A 17,594-nucleotide genomic window follows, 5' to 3' on the forward strand; every position below is an offset into this window, starting at 1 on the left:
ATTTTTAACAGGTTTTCTAAACAGCTTTCATTTATTGCAATCTCTGTTACACTTTTATTAATAGTAAAAGATACACATTAGTTAGCATTATGACTCCTTTATCCTCAAAGTAGTTCATTATTATTGTTATTAATTAATTAATTTTTCTTCTTGGGAATTACTAGCTATTAATAACACAAATCCTGATGATGTACCATTTTACAAATTCAAAAGTTATTGGTTACCTAAACAGAATTCTTTCAAGCATTTTGTTATCTTTCTCTGTAAACAAATAGTAAAGTACTAAAATGATAATACATTATAATCTACGGCATTAAAATCCTACAGCCACGCGAGTTTTGTTAGAAGATTATTGTAAATTGAGGGACACCCTTTATGGAAGGTTTGCAACGCCTGTTATAGGGGAAAGTATCAGTTTAGGGAAAGGCATGAAGGTGATGAGGGAGGTGTATGGGTAGGAATTAGGGTGAAAAGAAATGTATGGGGATGTTGAGGAAGGTATAAGACGGCTTGGGAAAGTATAGGGGTGTAATAGTAGGAATATAGTTGTTGGGAAAGATATCAGTATGGAAAAGGTATTCATGAGATTGTATGGGAAGGTATGAGGGTTCAAGAGTAAAGTGGAAGGTGTGAGGATGTACTGGAAGGTACAGGAGTGTACTGGAAGGTAATGAGTGTGAATGGAAACGTATAAGAGTGAGAGGGGGAAGTTATAGGAGATGTGAGTGTGAAGGGAAAAGTATGTTGTTGGTCCTTCGGAGACGAAGATGACCATGACTTCAATATATCACGTCTAAGGTCGGTGGCTGTGTGTCAGATGGAGGATGAGATCAATCTGGGCCCACAAGGCTCGCCTCCTCATGGAACATTAATGGGTGGATGCTACTGCAGAGATAGAGGTTGCTCTAGCGTGGCACGTTTCCTCTGGGCCTCAGCAGTCCATCCATTCTCTGTCGCACGGGTACCTGTAGGGACTTTGCTTTCCCAAATTTGACGGTATTGAGCATATGACTCCCAAGTATTAGGGTTGAGGTCACCTTCGTTGGATCCACCTTGAGGCAGTTATTGAATCGTTTTTTCTGCCCCCCAACTGAACACATACCTCTGGCATAACTCTTCATACAGGCGCTGTTTAGGCAATCGGCTGTCAGGCATTCTGGCAATACGGCCTGCCCATCTGGCCTGAGTTTTCTGTAGGAGAGTATAAACGCAGGGAATACCAGCCTCTTCCATAATCTTCGTGTCCGGGATTTTGTCCCGGACAGCTCAAGTGAAAGTGATTGGTGTGTATGCTGTGGACAGTCCAGGTCACGCTGACATAGAGAAGGATGGAACCACTGCACGGAAGACTTTCAGTTTGGTTGTAAGGCTGAGGCCCCTCCACTCCCAGATATTCGCACAAAATCTTTCAAAAGCAGCGATCAAGTTGTTAACTTCCGTGTTGTTCACTACTCATGAGAGTATGGTGCCAAGATAGGTGAAGTTGTCGACTACCTGCATATTCTGCCCCTTCGCAGTAATGTGCGGTTCCTGGTAGGGTATTTTGGGCGTGGGTTAGTACATGATTTCATTCTTTTTGGTGCTGATGATGAGACCAAAGCTGTTGCAGGCTTGTGAGAAGGAGTCCATTTCGTACTGCATTCTTTGCACTGTGCTGGTGATGAGGGCGCAGTCATCAGCGAACAAGAAATCTCTTGTGAAAGTTTCCTTTACCTTTTTAATGGCCTGCAGGCGACTAAGGTTGAACAGTCCACCATCAGTCCTATATCTAATGGGCATTTCAACCTGATTGAACTCCGACCGTCCATGTAGTTGGCTACCAATTCCTTTCCCCCCCGTCTCATCCCAAATCCTTATCCTGACTCTTTCTCAGTGCTATATAGTCGTAATGGCTTTGTGCTTTCCCCTGATAAATATCTTAAATACCCACAACAAGACATCAAAAAAACAGGCAGGATGTGAGCATGGAATTTAAGTAAAAATTTACGTTTACGTGCGAGTGACTAAGGCCATGTGTAGTGCTGACTGCTGGACTGACCATCACCTGATTGTTGCGGGTGCGAAAGTGAAACAGTGTGTTGGTGACGATGAGGTCGTAGAGCACACAATGTGAGGAGCAGGCGGCCATTGCTGTTGCCCTTGCCAATGCCATGTCTTCCAATGATGTCTTTCCAGGTCTGGTAGTCTGTCTCTACTCTGGTATTGAAGTCCTCGAGGATAATAAGCTTCTTTGATGTTGGGACTGTTGTAATAAAGTTGTCGAGCTACTCATATTATTTTTTTCCACTCCTCTTGCTTCCAAATGGGAGCTGAAGCGTCATTAATGGAGCGTCATTTTGGGGAAGTCAGATCTGATGACATATTAAACGCCAGCTTTTCGTCGTTCGGCGCTACTGCAACTACCCCAGAGAAAGGGTAACTCACCATCACGTTGTCTGAGCTGACCTTTGTCAGCCAAGTGTGTTTCACTGAGTGCTGTTATGTCGACAGTGAGGTGCACTAGTTCCTTTTCAACCAGAGCAGTTCGCGTTTCAGGTCTGTCTGACTTGGTGTTATCCAGCAAATTTCGAACGTTCAAAGTACCGAGATTAAGCACCCTCACTTTTTTTTTTATTCGACCACTGTGAAGGATTCCAGCCAGCTGCGACTTGCTAGCCAGGGTGAATCGAAGCACCTTTCCTAGCCCCTTCGTCCATGGAGGTGTGCAAAGTGTGTCTTGAAGAGGGTTACTCAGACACCCAGGGGACTGCCAAAGCTCTGCTGCTGCTTCGGTCCAGTAGAGAGCGACCCCTATGCTCTGAGCCGCCTGTGTGCAGGTCTGTGACTACAGCTGCAGTGTATCCTTACCTGCTGCCTCATCACTCGTTCATCGCCACAAGACTTGAGGTTGTGAGGTATGGGTTAGTCATGACTTGTGCTTGACTTAAGTTAAAGTGAGGGAGAAATGTGCAAATCGTCAGCCTCACTCTATCGTCGCGGCCTATCTGGGTCCAGCAGCATGACAAGTCGAGATGGCAAGGGATAGGTTAGGATGGCCAGCAATGTCCTACGTGTCTCACTGCGCCCTAGTTGCGCTCCAAAACGCTTTGCTGGTCCGCCTTCCTGCCCATTGAAACATTCCGGTGGTTTCCTACGCGAAGTCTGCCGGGTCCAGTCTTGGCATACGTAGGTAGACAAGCCTTACATCACTGAGGGTCTCGAACCCTCAGGTACCCTTACCTGAGGGTAGCCAGTCGAAGGTGTTCACCGGAGTGTGAACGTGTTGTAGTAGTAGCTGTTGCATGCAAACAGTTACTAGGAGCTACAGGTGAGAGTTGAGTGCAGGTCGGGCCAGAGCAGATGAAATCCACCTGAAAGTGCGACTGTTCACTGTCAGAGATACTACCCATCACTGACACGCAGGACAACCCAGGGAAAGGTACAAAAGAGTCGTGAAAGGAATAAGGGCGCATGACATTGTATAAGGGAGTAAGGGGAAGGTGTCAGGATAATAGGGAAGGTATGAGGTTAATAGAGAAGTTATGACCATTTAGGGAAAAAAGACGTATGAGTGTGAATAGTAGGTATGAAGATGGTGAAGGGAAGGGTGACGAATGGTGTAGAAGGAGGTATGGAAATAGTGCAGGGGAGAGTGTGGGAATAGTGCAGTGGAGGGTGTGGGAAGAGTGTAGGGGAGGGTGTGGGAATAGTGCAGGGGAGTGTATGGGAATAGTGCAGGGAAGCGTGTGGGACTAGTGCAGGGGAGGGTGTAGGAATAGTGCAGGGGAAGGTATGGGAAAAGTGCAGAGGAGGGTGTGGGAAAAGTGCAGGGGAGAGTGTGGGAATAGTGTAGGGGAGGGTGTGGGAATGGTGGAAAATATGGTGTGGGAATCGGGTAGTGGAGGGTGTGGGCATGGAGGAGAAGATGGCGTGGGAATAGGGTAGAGGAGGGTGTAAGAATGGTGTAGAAGATGGTGTGTTAATAGGATAGAGGAGGTGTTGGAATTGTGTGGGAATTGGGGGTAAGGGAGGTGGTGGAATTGTGTAGGAATAGGTTAGAGGAGATGTTAGAATGGTGTAGATGATGGTGTGTAAATGGTGAATGTGTGCTAGAGGGGAAGGGAATTGTTGGGAAAGTGCCAAGTCATTACGACTAAATAGCACTGGGAAGGGAAGGGGGTCTGGATAAGGATTTGGGATGGGACGGGGAGGGAAGGAATGGTGCCCAACCACTTGGACGGTCGGGAATTGAACGCCGACCTGCATGAAGCGAGACCGTTGCTCTACCGCCCAGCACAAGTGGTTGGGCTTATGTGTGTTGGAATGGTGTAGGAATATTCTAACGGGAAAGAGTGTAGGAATGGTTAAGAAGATGGTGTGGGAAAAGTGTAGAGGACAATCTGGGAGTGATATGTGAGAATGTGTGGGAGAATGTGGGAGTTATTCACGACGATGTGTGGGAATTATGTAGCTGAGGCTATAAGGTAAAAATACCTCACAATTAACATTTATTTTAATATTATTTCTTGTTTACACGTAGAGTTCTGCGACATTTCTCAATCTTTCTTCTCTTGTTTCCCTCTTCCTAATATTTTTATCATTTATACATCTTCCCCAACCTTTCTCACTGTCCTTTTACTCTCTGCTTGTACCTGTCTCTCCTTTGACAAAGCCTCAGCCCTATGTTATGGTTGGTCTCCCAGGTGGAGTGTGCAGCGCGGGACCTGAGGCGCATATACCATCGTAAGGTGCTGGACGTTCTCGTCAAGTCCGTCCGCGGGGCGCTCGACTCCATCCGCAAGCACACGTCCGTGACCCCTCCGCACACCCAAGGTCAGTGGACACGCTTAATATTTTGCTCATATGCGTGAAATGGTTGAGTGGAAACACATTTGTTAACACTATTACTGTTAACACTCATGCTCTAAATGCTGTATTGCGGCTCTCCAGTGATTGTCTTTGTAATTCATACCAGGAGAAGTGAGCAGCAGGCGTGGTGGTGGCATCATTGGCACCGGAATCAGAGCAGTAGAGGAGACTCAGGGTGTGGCACTGGTGGAGCTGAGTGCCTCGCTGGTGTCCCCGGGAGTGCAGGTAACTCCCAGCCTGGACGAGGTGCAAGAGACCATTAACAAGGTGGCCAAGATCATCCTCTCTACGTCCAGGGGCGTCTCCCAGTGGATCAGGTGCCGAAAAGAAGACGTGAGTGTCAATTTAAGCTTCCGCCAATATGTTTGATTTAGATTTCAAATTTAGATTTGACAAATTTAGTTTTTTTTGGGTATTGTTAGTCTGCAGGCACAGTTCTCCTCAGATCCTCCTCAGAACTCCTCCTCAGTTCTCATCCTCAATCAATCATATCAATCATCAATCATCTCAAGATAACTTCAGGCGTAATACTGGGCCTGTAAGTAATTTGCCTCATGCAGAATTTGACATGATTATGCCCTGATATTTAGTTGGGCTAGTGATGAATTGGTGAAAGTAGTCTGCACCTACAAGGATTTCGATGTTAGTGAGGTGATCAGACTTAATTTTATCTGCTAATTTTATTCCACTAATTCTCAGGAATTTGGCAGTAGCTCGTAGACCTTGCACATGTAGGTCTATTGGAATTGTGTCCACCACAATGGCTGGTACTTGACATACATAGCTGCCAAATTGTACTGATGGTGGTACCACCTGGTAGACTTGAGGTCCTGCATCAGCTAGGAACCCTGAAATATTCAATGTCATTTGGGTTACAGGCTTTATTTGTAGATAATCTGCCACCTTTTTAGTAACAAAGTTCTTTGGGACCCTTGGTCAAACAACCCACGGGTATGTGCCTTGGCCCTCTTATCTTGGATAGAATGTTGGGCAGTGGGCAAAGTCGCAGTATTTTTGCTCTTTGTTGATAAGACACTGATTTTCTGTCGCACCTTGCAGTACTGTACTGTGGTAGGAATGTTATCTTCCACCATGGGGTTTAGAGACGTGATTTTGGTGTCTCCGCACAATGCTGCATGATGCTGACCCTTGTTACACCTATTACAGGAGTGTAATTGGGTCTCACCGTCGAGGAGATTGTGTTTCCTGAGGCACCTTGTGCGAATGTTGCAAATCTTTGAGTCGCTCAACACGTGCGTCAAAATCAGAAAAATTGGGGCAGTGGTACATTGAATGTTTCCTCTTGGCAGAACAAACATGTTGCATAGCTTACAGTATCCTTTGGAGTCACCGTCTTGGGTGACACAGTAACTATAGGCAGTTGAGGGTCCCACTGCACATGTGCCCACACTGCCTTGGTTCCACTTTGGTGTTGAAATAGATTGATTAAATTTATTTAGTGTAAATTGATTAAATTTATTTGGTGTAACCTTTGTACTCTGTGGTTTACTATTATTGGTTTCTAAAGGTTTACTTGGTGGTTTTAATTTGTCATGTGTAAGAAGTTGATGAATTACTGAATGTAAACCCTCAGATTTATTAAATACTTTTATTGTAGTGATCATCCATTTGTTTCAATATGTCCCTACATATTATCTCCTGGACAATTATTTTCAAGACTCACTCAGCTTTAGTTGTACTGGCAATTAGGCTGAGGGCCTTGATCATGGATTCTACCTCCAGCTTATAGACTTGGAGTGAATCAGCTGACGCCTCCGGTGAAGGGTAAATGCAACAGCTCATGAATTTAGTGTGAAGCTCTTACTTCTGGATCAGAATAATTATCCTTGAGGAGTTGTACTGTGAGGTCATAGCCCGTCGTTAGTTAATATCAGATGGGATACTACTGATTTAGCTTTACCTGATAACAGGCATTGTAGATAAGAGAATTTACTGCTCTTAGATAAAGATAGTTTTGCGTCCACAAGGACTACGAATTTGTTCCAAAATTCGTCCCAGTCTTCCTTGTCTTTTCCTGAGAAAGTGGGTAAATTAATTGGAGGGATTCGAGCTGCAGCTTGACTCGGATTAGATGTAACTATTGATGTTGCCTTGTTCGGGGCAATTATTGTGATGGAAGGCTATAATGTGGCCTGAGTGTGATCCTCACAGTTCGCCAGATCAAGTATAACATCGTCTATTTCTGTTTCCGATAAACTGGTGTTGGCAAGTTCAGCCACATGTTTCTCTATTGTCGTTTGACTTGCTCAAATTTACTTCCAGCTGCTAAATAGTAGCTTTCCAAGTCAGTATAATCAACTGGAGATTGTTGTGGACAAATCTTCACATACTATTGATCTGTTTGGTTACGTGGCCTTTAAGACCTAAAATGGTCTTTTTCATTTTTCCTGCAGTATCCAAACTGGCTACCTGGTTGAGCCTTGTCGGGCTTGTCCTTGGGTTGCTCATAATGCTGAACAAGTACTGATGGTAGTAGCTTAGAGTCAAATTTGGCAGTCACTAGGCTATAATCCTACCTCCTAGGAGGTTAGCACTTAATAATAATATACAGTATATAATCACACTCACAAATAATTTGAGTGGTAATCAAGTGTCACTGGAAGTACCTATAGGTTAGCTTTTCAAAATCACCCCCTGGTTGGTGTAGATACTAATTAACACTGAAAGGTGCACTGATTATAGGTAAACAATTATAAATACACATCACAACTCGTACTGGTATAAATCACACTCAAAATAGGGCCTGCATTATTAATAAATGGTGCTAGGTTGTTCAATATATATACAACAGTAGACTATGGAAAAATAAATGGGACTAGGTGAACATTATTTAGTTCAACAACAGTCACTGTTAATATGGGAATAGGTTATCAATAAACACTAGTCAATGTTATAATATATCCTACCCTGTAGTGGGTTAGCATTTAGTTAAATTGTGCAGTGAAAACTAGTGCAATAAATGTGTTAAATAACTCTCTACTCATGAGAAATTATATACACAATTGGTGTTGTTAGCCTCTTACTAACTCCTAGTATTATGAAGAATTATTGAGTCTGTTATTACTGACCTTTTGTGATATTAAACATCACGGATTTTGAGGATAATTTTTTTTTATATTGTTCACTGATGAATTGCACTAGTTTATCTAATTTGATGGACCAACAATGATCCAGAATTGTACGATCATTAACGATCCATCTAGGTTCTAAGGACCACTGATTGGATCTGAGAACCAGTGCATTTCTAGATTTAATGAACCACTGTCTAACTCTGGTTCATCTGGTTCGGTAAGGAACACTAATGTAGCGAAAACGGACTTTTGAGATATATATATATATATATATATATATATATATATATATATATATATATATATATATATATATATATATATATATATTATATATATATATATATATATATATATATATATATATATATATATATATATATATATATATATTGCAATTTATATTAATGAATGTTAATTTATATTAACTTATATAGTAATTTATAGTGATTTATTTTTACGTTAATTTATTTATTTCAATAGCAGACTGTATGATGTTTAAAGTGGACTGTATGATTTAAAATCCCATAAATCGCTTTCTACATATTCTGGGGGTTTGTGGTTATATATATAGTCAATGAATCAAAATTATTCATTAATAGACATTCACTACAATATTAGACTACATATATTAGTAACAAAAATTAAATATAGTTTAACTGAATGGATGACTAGCCAAGACAACCAGGTATGAACACGGATGAAACACACCTGTCAGTACTCCTCTTGTGGGTGAGGCTCACTTCACCTGTACTAGTTGCTAGGGTAATTATTATTTCTTCTTCCCATTCAATTTCACCTGTCAAGACACTCACAATGAAAGTAGGAACCTAATATGACAGCTTTGTCAGGGGAAATATATAATTTGCGTTATAAAATTTAAATAATGATTACTCTGTTGAGTGGCTCGTCTCGTGTCCTAACCAGATTTTCCTAAATCTAATATTACTGGCCAATAATAATCTAGATAGAATGGGAATCGGGAAAGACACTTCTCTTATTGTAGACGATGAATGTGTTGATAATTTAGAGCTCATTGAACGCCTTAATACTACGTCCAAGGGCACTTTTGAGTGGAGCTTGAAGTGAGCTCCATGTGAGTCTTTTGTTGTTAAATTTACAATGGCGACTACTGACTGGCCTCCCTCCCACTGACTCATCAAGCGTTTTGTCCAGACTGGCCTCCCTCCCACTGACTCATCAAGCGTTTTGTCCAGACTGGCCTCCCTCCCACTGACTCATCAAGCGTTTTGTCCAGACTGGCCTCCCTCCCACTGACTCATCAAGCGTTTTGTCCAGACTGGCCTCCCTCCCACTGACTCATCAAGCGTTTTGTCCAGACTGGCCTCCCTCCCACTGACTCATCAAGCGTTTTGTCCAGACTGGCCTCCCTCCCACTGACTCATCAAGCGTTTTGTCCAGACTGGCCTCCCTCCCACTGACTCATCAAGCGTTTTGTCCAGACTGGCCTCCCTCCCACTGACTCATCAAGCGTTTTGTCCAGATGTCGTCAAGAAGTGGAGAGAAAGCCTACATTTAATCTATTTTAGTACTGATAATTAAGTTTATTCAATGTAAATGTTTTTATGTTCTCTACAGTCCAAAGACTGCGGTTTTTAGAATGATTCCCAATATTAAGTGGGGAATTTAATGGCGGTTAAATTTGTCCTTTCCGACACTGTTTATTAAACCAAGTGTTATTGTATTCCCCTCTGATTTTTTTTCCTTTATTGTTGGATAAAACTCTCTTCGGCCTCCTTGCATTTCAATATGACTAGGTCCATCATTATCTTGGACTGTTTTCCCTCTACGTTCTTCCTCCCACTGCACTTCTCCCAGATATTCCCTTATCCTTCTGTAATCCCCTTTCCTGTAGTCAACTCTCCTTTCCCAGACCTCTTGTCTCGTGGTCACAACTTTTAAGTTCCATCATGTAGTCAAAGACTAGGACACAATGGTCACTGGCTCCTAGTAGAATTTCATATTCCAAATTCTCGATGTTCACAGACTACGTTCTGGGTGAAAATCATGTCTAATAGGCTCGGATAACGTCCACTAACTTTACTCCCAACGTTTCCTCCCCGCCATAGGGAATTCGTTGATTCCCAATTGATTTAGCAAATGCTAGCCCCGTATGGTTGTAAATCCAGTCAATCGTCATACCATGATTGCTACGAATCCGAAGCATCGTATTACACGAAGTCCCACATCACTCCCTTAACTTTGCTTAAATGAGTGCTTAACGTTGATGATCGCAGAATGATATAAAGTTCTAGGCTGGTGACGACGAATCGTGTGGTGCTCTGAACAGTGATGAGGCACGTCACTGACTTGGCTGGAAAATGATTATCTACCTCAATAAATTTGTTGCATTTGTTAATGAGTGAGCTGGTGATGGTTTTCCCGTTATAGGATTAGGGAATGATGTGGGACCTTGTGTCGTACAATGCTTCAGATTCGTAGCGATCATGGTATGATGATTGCCGGATTCACAACCATATGGGGCTAGCATTTTCTCAGTGATAATCCTGTCCAAAATTACAAGATCCCACAGCTACCATCAATTTTAGCATTACCAACTATTCTAGGTTCTCTTCCTACATTCATCTGCCAAGTGGCAGAGTTTGAAAGGGTTCCCATGACGTCAAAGTTCAAGGTGGCCTCTTATTGGCGAGGGCTCCCAGAGCTCAACGGCTGATGTATTCGTCAGCTGACAGAGCTGTACGAATGCTAATGCTGGTATTAGTAAACACCAAGATACTGTATTGGATGGCCTAATCATATCAAAAGTACCCATGTACTTTCAACAACAAAATACTTGTGATAATTGTTTTTTGTAATCTTCATGACACCCTCCAGTTGACCCTTGTGTTTCTGCTGTAATAGTTGTCGAGGTAATTGTGTAATTGACAATTGTATTTTGAGCAGACTGGAGAAACTGAGATAAAATGTGAACAAACATCAGGCAGCCGGAGGACGTGGAAGGTCCGGGAGGAAGTGCTGGAGGTGCCGGCCATGACCAAGAACTACTACACTCACGTCTACGAGAGCAAGGACGTGTCCAAGGTCATGGGCCATATGACCAACTCATTCCAGTCCACCAAAAATGTGAGTAGTTATGAAATTTTTTCTCATTTTTGTTAACTTAAAGAGCAAGATGCAATTAACTTCACGTCAGTCAACATAAACATTAGCAATATAACAAGCTCGTCATTGGCATCAAAACATGTAGTTAACATATAATATGGAAGTCATTAATAAGATTATGTCGTACATCCAAATTTCATTTCTGGAACACAATATAAGCAATAGCACACTACTCCCTTAAGTCAGCATCCTGTGTAGGGTTGAGGTATCAAATTTCAGGTTAACCACACCTACAAGGATCTTAAAATTTTGTGGAATAACCTGCACTGTCTTATTAAACGACTCGTCAACTGTATAATTCACAAGATGATCCTCAGCAGCAGGTAAAGTGCCACAAAGTTGACTAAAGTTGCCCATTGGTCAATTTGCCCATTATTGATTGAGATTGTACCTAGTGCCTCAGTTTATATATATACACTGTGCGAACAAGCCTAACATTTCATGAGTAATAGGCTCACAGACGTACATATTTAATGTTTAACAGGCCACAGACTTACATATTTAATGTGTAACAGGCCACAGACTTACATATTTAATGTGTAACAGGCCACAGACTTACATATTTAATGAGTAACAGGCCAGAGACTTACATATTTAATGTGTAACAGGCCACAGACTTACATATTTAATGTGTAACAGGACAGAGACTTACATATTTAATGTGTAACAGGCCAGAGACTTACATATTTAATGTGTAACAGGCCAGAGACTTACATATTTAATGTGTAACAGGCCACAGACTTACATATTTAATGAATAACTGGCTCTCAGACTTTCATACTTAATGAGTAAAAGGCATCAATAATCACACAGTAACAAGCTCACAATAATATTTGTTTCCTAAAGTAATATTTATTTTCTTAAAAATAATATTTATTATAATTAAAATAATAAAATTTTAAATATTATTTTAAATTAAATATTTAATTTGTTAAAAACTATTTAACTTGTTAAAAATATTATGTTTTAAGTAACATTTAGTGTTTGAAATGATATTTTTCTTTAAAATATTTATTTGGTTTCAAATAATATTTATTTTGCTTAAAATAATATTTACTTTGTTTACAAAAAAATTATATTTTGTTTTAGAAATTATTTATTTTATTTTACATAATGTAAATTTGGTTTAAGTTACTTGATTATTGATCCAAACACTAAATTCATGTAATTTTACATTATAATTTTGGTCATGGATTTTTTGCATAATATATATATTTTGTTGCATAAACTTGAGTTGTAAACACGAGGGAAGTGTGCCATAGACACAAGACAGCAGGTGTAAAGGTGCAGTGTGCACTTGTCATGTAAAGGTGAAGTGTGCACTTGTCAGTGTGATTACAATATAGAAAGATCGACCGGGTGAAATATTAAGTATGGTTGTGCCACGACAGGAGCTGTACAATACCTTCAGCACCTGGGAGAAGTATCACCACCTGTGGCGGGTGGACAAGGAGATGGCCATCAAGGAGTTCATCAGCAGCAGGCCCCACGCTTCAGGACTACGATAAGACGCTCAAGAGCTACGTCGACATGGACAAGCAGATCAAGGCCGAGCCCAGTCGCTATCGGGTGGGGGCGCTGGCGGTCAACACAGGTGAGCCTCACTCCAATACGCACATTGAGTCATACGCTTCCTTTATCTATCAATATTATCATTATTATTAGATGTAGTATTTTTTTCGTTGGCATCTTCGACAATACATTGTTGAATATGTACTTTAAGTGAGGCTCTATTAAAATCCCATAGAACAATAAAATGTACTTCTGAAGGTCTGCTGTCCCAGGGAAGGCAGACTTTTTATGCCCAATCGTATGCAGACGATGAATCACAATAACGTTGCTGAAGATATGATGAATGACCAAACCACACACTAGATAATGAAGAAACGACAACGTTTCAATCCGTCCTGGATCATTATAAAGTTGTGTGTGATAAGAGAGATTGGTGAAGATTAAGCCACCTAGGAGGGGACATGGGCATGAATAGCCCATAAGGAGAAAGATTGATTGATTGACGAGGATTAAGCCACCCCAAGAGGTAGCACAGCCATGAATAGCCCGTAAGTGGTGGCCCTTTTGAGCCATTACCAGTATCAAGAGCTGATACTGGAGATCTGTGGAGGTACAACTGCACCCTGCGTGACGGGAGATGTCTCCCGTGGTGGATTGGAGAAGAAGCCACGGACAATAAATAAGGAAAGTGAGGAGCAGGTAAGAGAATGTAATTCTTAGAAGGTAATAGTAAGGCGAAATGGTAAGAATTGGATGAAAGGTGCGAATGTGATGAATGAAATAATGGGATGAAGGAATAATGCGAAAGGTAAGAATAAGAGGAGGGTAAGAAAAATAAAAAGGGGTGAAGGCATTAGTCAGGTCACATTGTCAGGAAGGTTAGAGCATTTAATTATGTAATGTGAAAGGGAAGAGTCAACAGCAACAAAGCCAGGACTAAGGCTTATGTTGAGTGAGTTTTGTATCAGAGCCGATTTGACAAGACGGCGTCTGTGATAAGTAGAGGAAGGAAAGGTTATTTTAGAAGACGACCAATCAGTACACAATCGACTTGAGAATGGTCCAGGACGGACCGAAACGTCGTCGTCCCTTCAATTTCTAGTGTGTGGTCTGGTCAACATACTTCAGCCACGTTATTGTGACTCATCGCCTGCAGGTTGATTAGAATCCCTAAGATGAAAGAAGAGAGCATTTTTTGAGTCTGCAGACTTAACAATTATTTCGTGTTCCTTATGCGTGTCATTTAGTATACGGGCAGTATCTCCAAAGTATTGGAGAGGACAAGACGATATTTTATGAATCTTTCTTGCTGACCAAGTCAAAACTTAACCATCTTAAGATTCCCACAGATGATTCAGTTATGGCCATAATTTTTGGGTAACTTGAGAACTTTTTTGATGTGTCCAAATTCTTCTTTGAGATATACAGAAGGACCAATGGGAACTGAACCACATGAATTTCAGTTATAGACTAAGACACTCTAGGCTCCTCTTAGAATCATTTAAAAAGAATCGTCATTCATCTGGGATCATATAGTGTCACACCAATTGTTTTTAATAAACCTGACGTATATAAACAATAAACAATAAACGAAATAACATAACTTGTCATCCCATAACTTTCTTGATAGTCATTACATAACTATTCTGGGAATTCTATACAAGTAAATGCAAAATGCCATTGAACATAAACTTGAAAAATGAACGATACTGTAAAATGAAAATTTGATATGATAGGCAAATCGAAATTCATTTGTAAAATGAGCGCCCAAAAATTAGTTAAAAAGCATTAATCTTTGTCAACATAAACAAAATGTTAGCCAGTGTTATTATGTATTTATGGGTAAATGGATGAGTTAGTTAGGGGAAAGAATGTATGTGTGTCTCACACAGACAACCTGAAGAAAGCCCTCATAGTGGAAGCGACGCTCTGGGTCAACAAGTACGGGGAGGCTCTCAAGACCACCTACATGAAGGAAATGGAGAGACTCTTCGCCCAACTGACGGAGCTCTCCCGCCGTCTGGAGCGGCCTCTCAAAGACCTCGACGATATCAAAGGAGCAATTGACATTCTCCGTAAGACTCGTGACCTCGAGCTGGACATGGACGATGCCATCGACCCAATAGAGGTTAGTTGCTATAGCATAATGATTTTAATATATTCTTAATGTCACTTTGACAAGCAGAAAATAAGATTTAATGCCATAGTAATTAATTACTATGGCATTAGTGATTAATGCCAGTTAATTTCACGCAATGAACAAAATCTAATGAAATCATTGTAACAGTTTGTAGCCGAAGCTCTGATATCTTCAACAGGAGAACAGGTTCGAGCTATAAGAGATAATCCAGTTGTTGAATTACGGCAACAGGAGAGCAGGTTGGAGATAGCAACAAATAAACCTGTTGTTATATGATTGCAATCTAGTAATAATAATATTATATAATAATTTGCATTTTTTTACTGTTTTTTAATTAGTTCCCCCCCTTCCCTATCCGGCCCAATTGTCGTCAGGGAGGGGCTTAGTGGGTGGCTGCCGGAGTGTGATGCTCCATGGGTCAGTCCTCTGTCCTTTTGGCACCTTATTCTCCTGCTGCTGTCTTCTCGAATTCTGCTGGATAGTTTTTCCTTTTCCTTGTGTTTCGTTTTTCTCTCCCACCCCCCCTCTTCTCCTTTCTCATTGTCATTTCCCGCCGACCTTTTGCCAGTTTTCTTTATTCTTTTGGCCTTCTTTTGTTTTGACTGCCAGGTTGTTTGAGGAGGCATACTCTCTCACCTACAGGAACTGTGGTATCCAACGTCTCGAGCTAGGGGACGCTTTTATTGTGAATCCTTCTTTCGTCACTGAACCCGATCTCGACGGACTGACAGTTCTTAAGGTGGCGTTTGTGTGGAGTATACTTACGATGCACCCCTCGGGGGCCCCGGCAAGACCGGCAACATATCTCTTGGTTGCGTGTCCTATCCTCCAATTGTGGTTCCGTGGTGGGTGTGGGGGCACATTCGTGACTGAAAGTCTTTCCTCTCATTTTTATGTTGAATAATGTTCCTCTTGTATCTTTTCGGACTCGTGAAGTGGGCGACCAAGCCCCCGAGTTGGACTGTTTTGGAAGACCGGGCTCTTTAACCCCCACTGTATTGGACAGTGGAGGCTACAGAGCCCACTCCTCCTTTGACCCGCCTGACTACTCCCCTCGGCTCCCCTCCCTCTTCTGTAGTTGGATTGAGCCCCGCAGCGGTGACCACCTCGTCCCCTGGCATGGCTCAGTCTCTCATTGTGACTACTGTGCCTTTTAACCCCCCTCTCTCTCTCTCTCTCTCTCTCTCTCTCTAGAGGTTTTCAACGCCGTCCCTGCCACGGCCGCACTCGTATGATCCCATCCCGTACTGATGCGTACCAGTTCTTTTTGGTCCCGCTTCGTGGGCCAAATACTTTGATCTCCTCCCTGTGGATTCTACACTTCCTGACGATTTGTTCCTCCATAGGCACCTTGTTGATTCAGTGGATGCCTCTGTTACTTTCAAATCCACTCATCTCTGTACACGTGTCATTGCTGCTCCTTCTCAGGATGGCTATTCACTGGCTTCTCTTATGTTCATGTGGTGCGCTCTTCCTCTCCTCGTCCTTCCCACCTTCCTCAGTCTCACAACCATTTCCAGGCCTTATACCCAGACACGCCCACCGCCTCCTCCTCTGTTCTTTTACGTTCTGTCCCGAAGGGTCCCCCTCTTGGTTCTCTTCTGGGGTTCCCCTTCTTTCTACCCAGTCTGTCATGTCTCCTGTGTCTTCTTTCTCGTCTCCCTCTGATCCTCTATCCCATCCTTCTCCTCCATCTCTTAGCTCTCGACGCCGCCTCTCTGTGCGGGCTGATGTCCATCACTCTCCCAGCGGTCATCATGTTGTTTGCTCTCTTTAGACGCTTGAGTCTGTTGTCCATTACGTTGTTGCTGGGACGCCTGTCTCTTCGAGTCAGAATCAAAAGCCTTGCTCATCTCCTTCTTCCTCCCCGGTGGCCTTCTTCCTGCACCCCCTACTCTGACTCTCTCGCTCCATCCCCTCCCATTTAGGTGGTCGCGCCCCCTGTTCCTGCTATGGAGATTTCTTTGGCCCCCACTTCTCTCTCGGTTGCTGAGGTGTGTTCCTCGGTTTCTGCCCCTCCTCCTGCTGCTGTCCTTAACCCTCGGTTGTCCCTTCCTCCTCCTCCTCTGGACTCTGCTCATCCACCTCCAGTCAGTCCTCCCGGTTCCTTCCCTCCATTCTTACTCAGTTTACCCTATGCCCCCTAACCCTGACTTTGCTGATCCTGATCCTGATCCTGCACTTCTTTAACATGTTGTGTTCCTTTTTTCACCTTTGTTTCTTCATTGTTCTCTGTTGCTGTTCTTTCTCGTCTTGTCGATGTCTATTTTTCAATGGAATATTCGTGGATATTATGCCAATTTCCATGAACTCCAACTTCTGATTTCACAGTTTTCTCCCCTTTAGTGTCTATCTCCAGGAGCCGATGCTTGCTGCTCGTCCTGGTCGCTTCCGTGGCTATTCCTTTCTCGTCCCTCCCCCCAAGGTTTTGCTGGGGCTCTTAACCCTACTGCTTTCTTGATTCATTCTGATATTCCCTTCGTCCCCCTACTTTTTCTGTCGCCTATCCAATGTTCTGTTGCACGTGTCTTTGTGCATAAATGGTACACGGTTTGTTCCATTTATCTCCCCCCAAATGTCCCACTTTCTCTTCCCGATCTTAAACACCTATTGGACTCCTTGCCAGAGCCTGTGTTCCTGCTGGGTGATTTCATTTGTCGACATACTCTCTGGGGGGATGTTCCGACAAACACCCAGGGGTCGCCTTCTTTAACTGTTCATCCTCTCTTCTTCCCTGTCTCTTCTGAATTATCATGAGCCCACTCATTTGGAATCTTGAACTCGCACCCTTTCCTGTCTTGATATTTTTCTCTGCTCGTCGTCTCTTTACTTGGATAGCAAAGAACCCACGTGGC

At 42.5% G+C, this 17,594-nt stretch overlaps 1 protein-coding gene across 1 annotated transcript in view; it reads left to right on the forward strand.

Annotated features, from left to right (window-relative positions):
• Positions 1-17,594, forward strand: part of LOC123769681 (Dynein heavy chain 1) — a 299,861-nt gene that overhangs the window by 78,577 nt on the left and 203,690 nt on the right. The window contains 6 exon segments of the mRNA XM_069308664.1: positions 4,683-4,812; positions 4,955-5,181; positions 10,869-11,048; positions 12,479-12,565; positions 12,567-12,681; positions 14,492-14,727. Coding sequence (XP_069164765.1) covers positions 4,683-4,812; positions 4,955-5,181; positions 10,869-11,048; positions 12,479-12,565; positions 12,567-12,681; positions 14,492-14,727 — 975 coding nt within the window.

This window comes from Procambarus clarkii, chromosome 63, assembly GCF_040958095.1.
Source record: "Procambarus clarkii isolate CNS0578487 chromosome 63, FALCON_Pclarkii_2.0, whole genome shotgun sequence".
Classification (NCBI taxonomy): domain Eukaryota; kingdom Metazoa; phylum Arthropoda; class Malacostraca; order Decapoda; family Cambaridae; genus Procambarus; species Procambarus clarkii.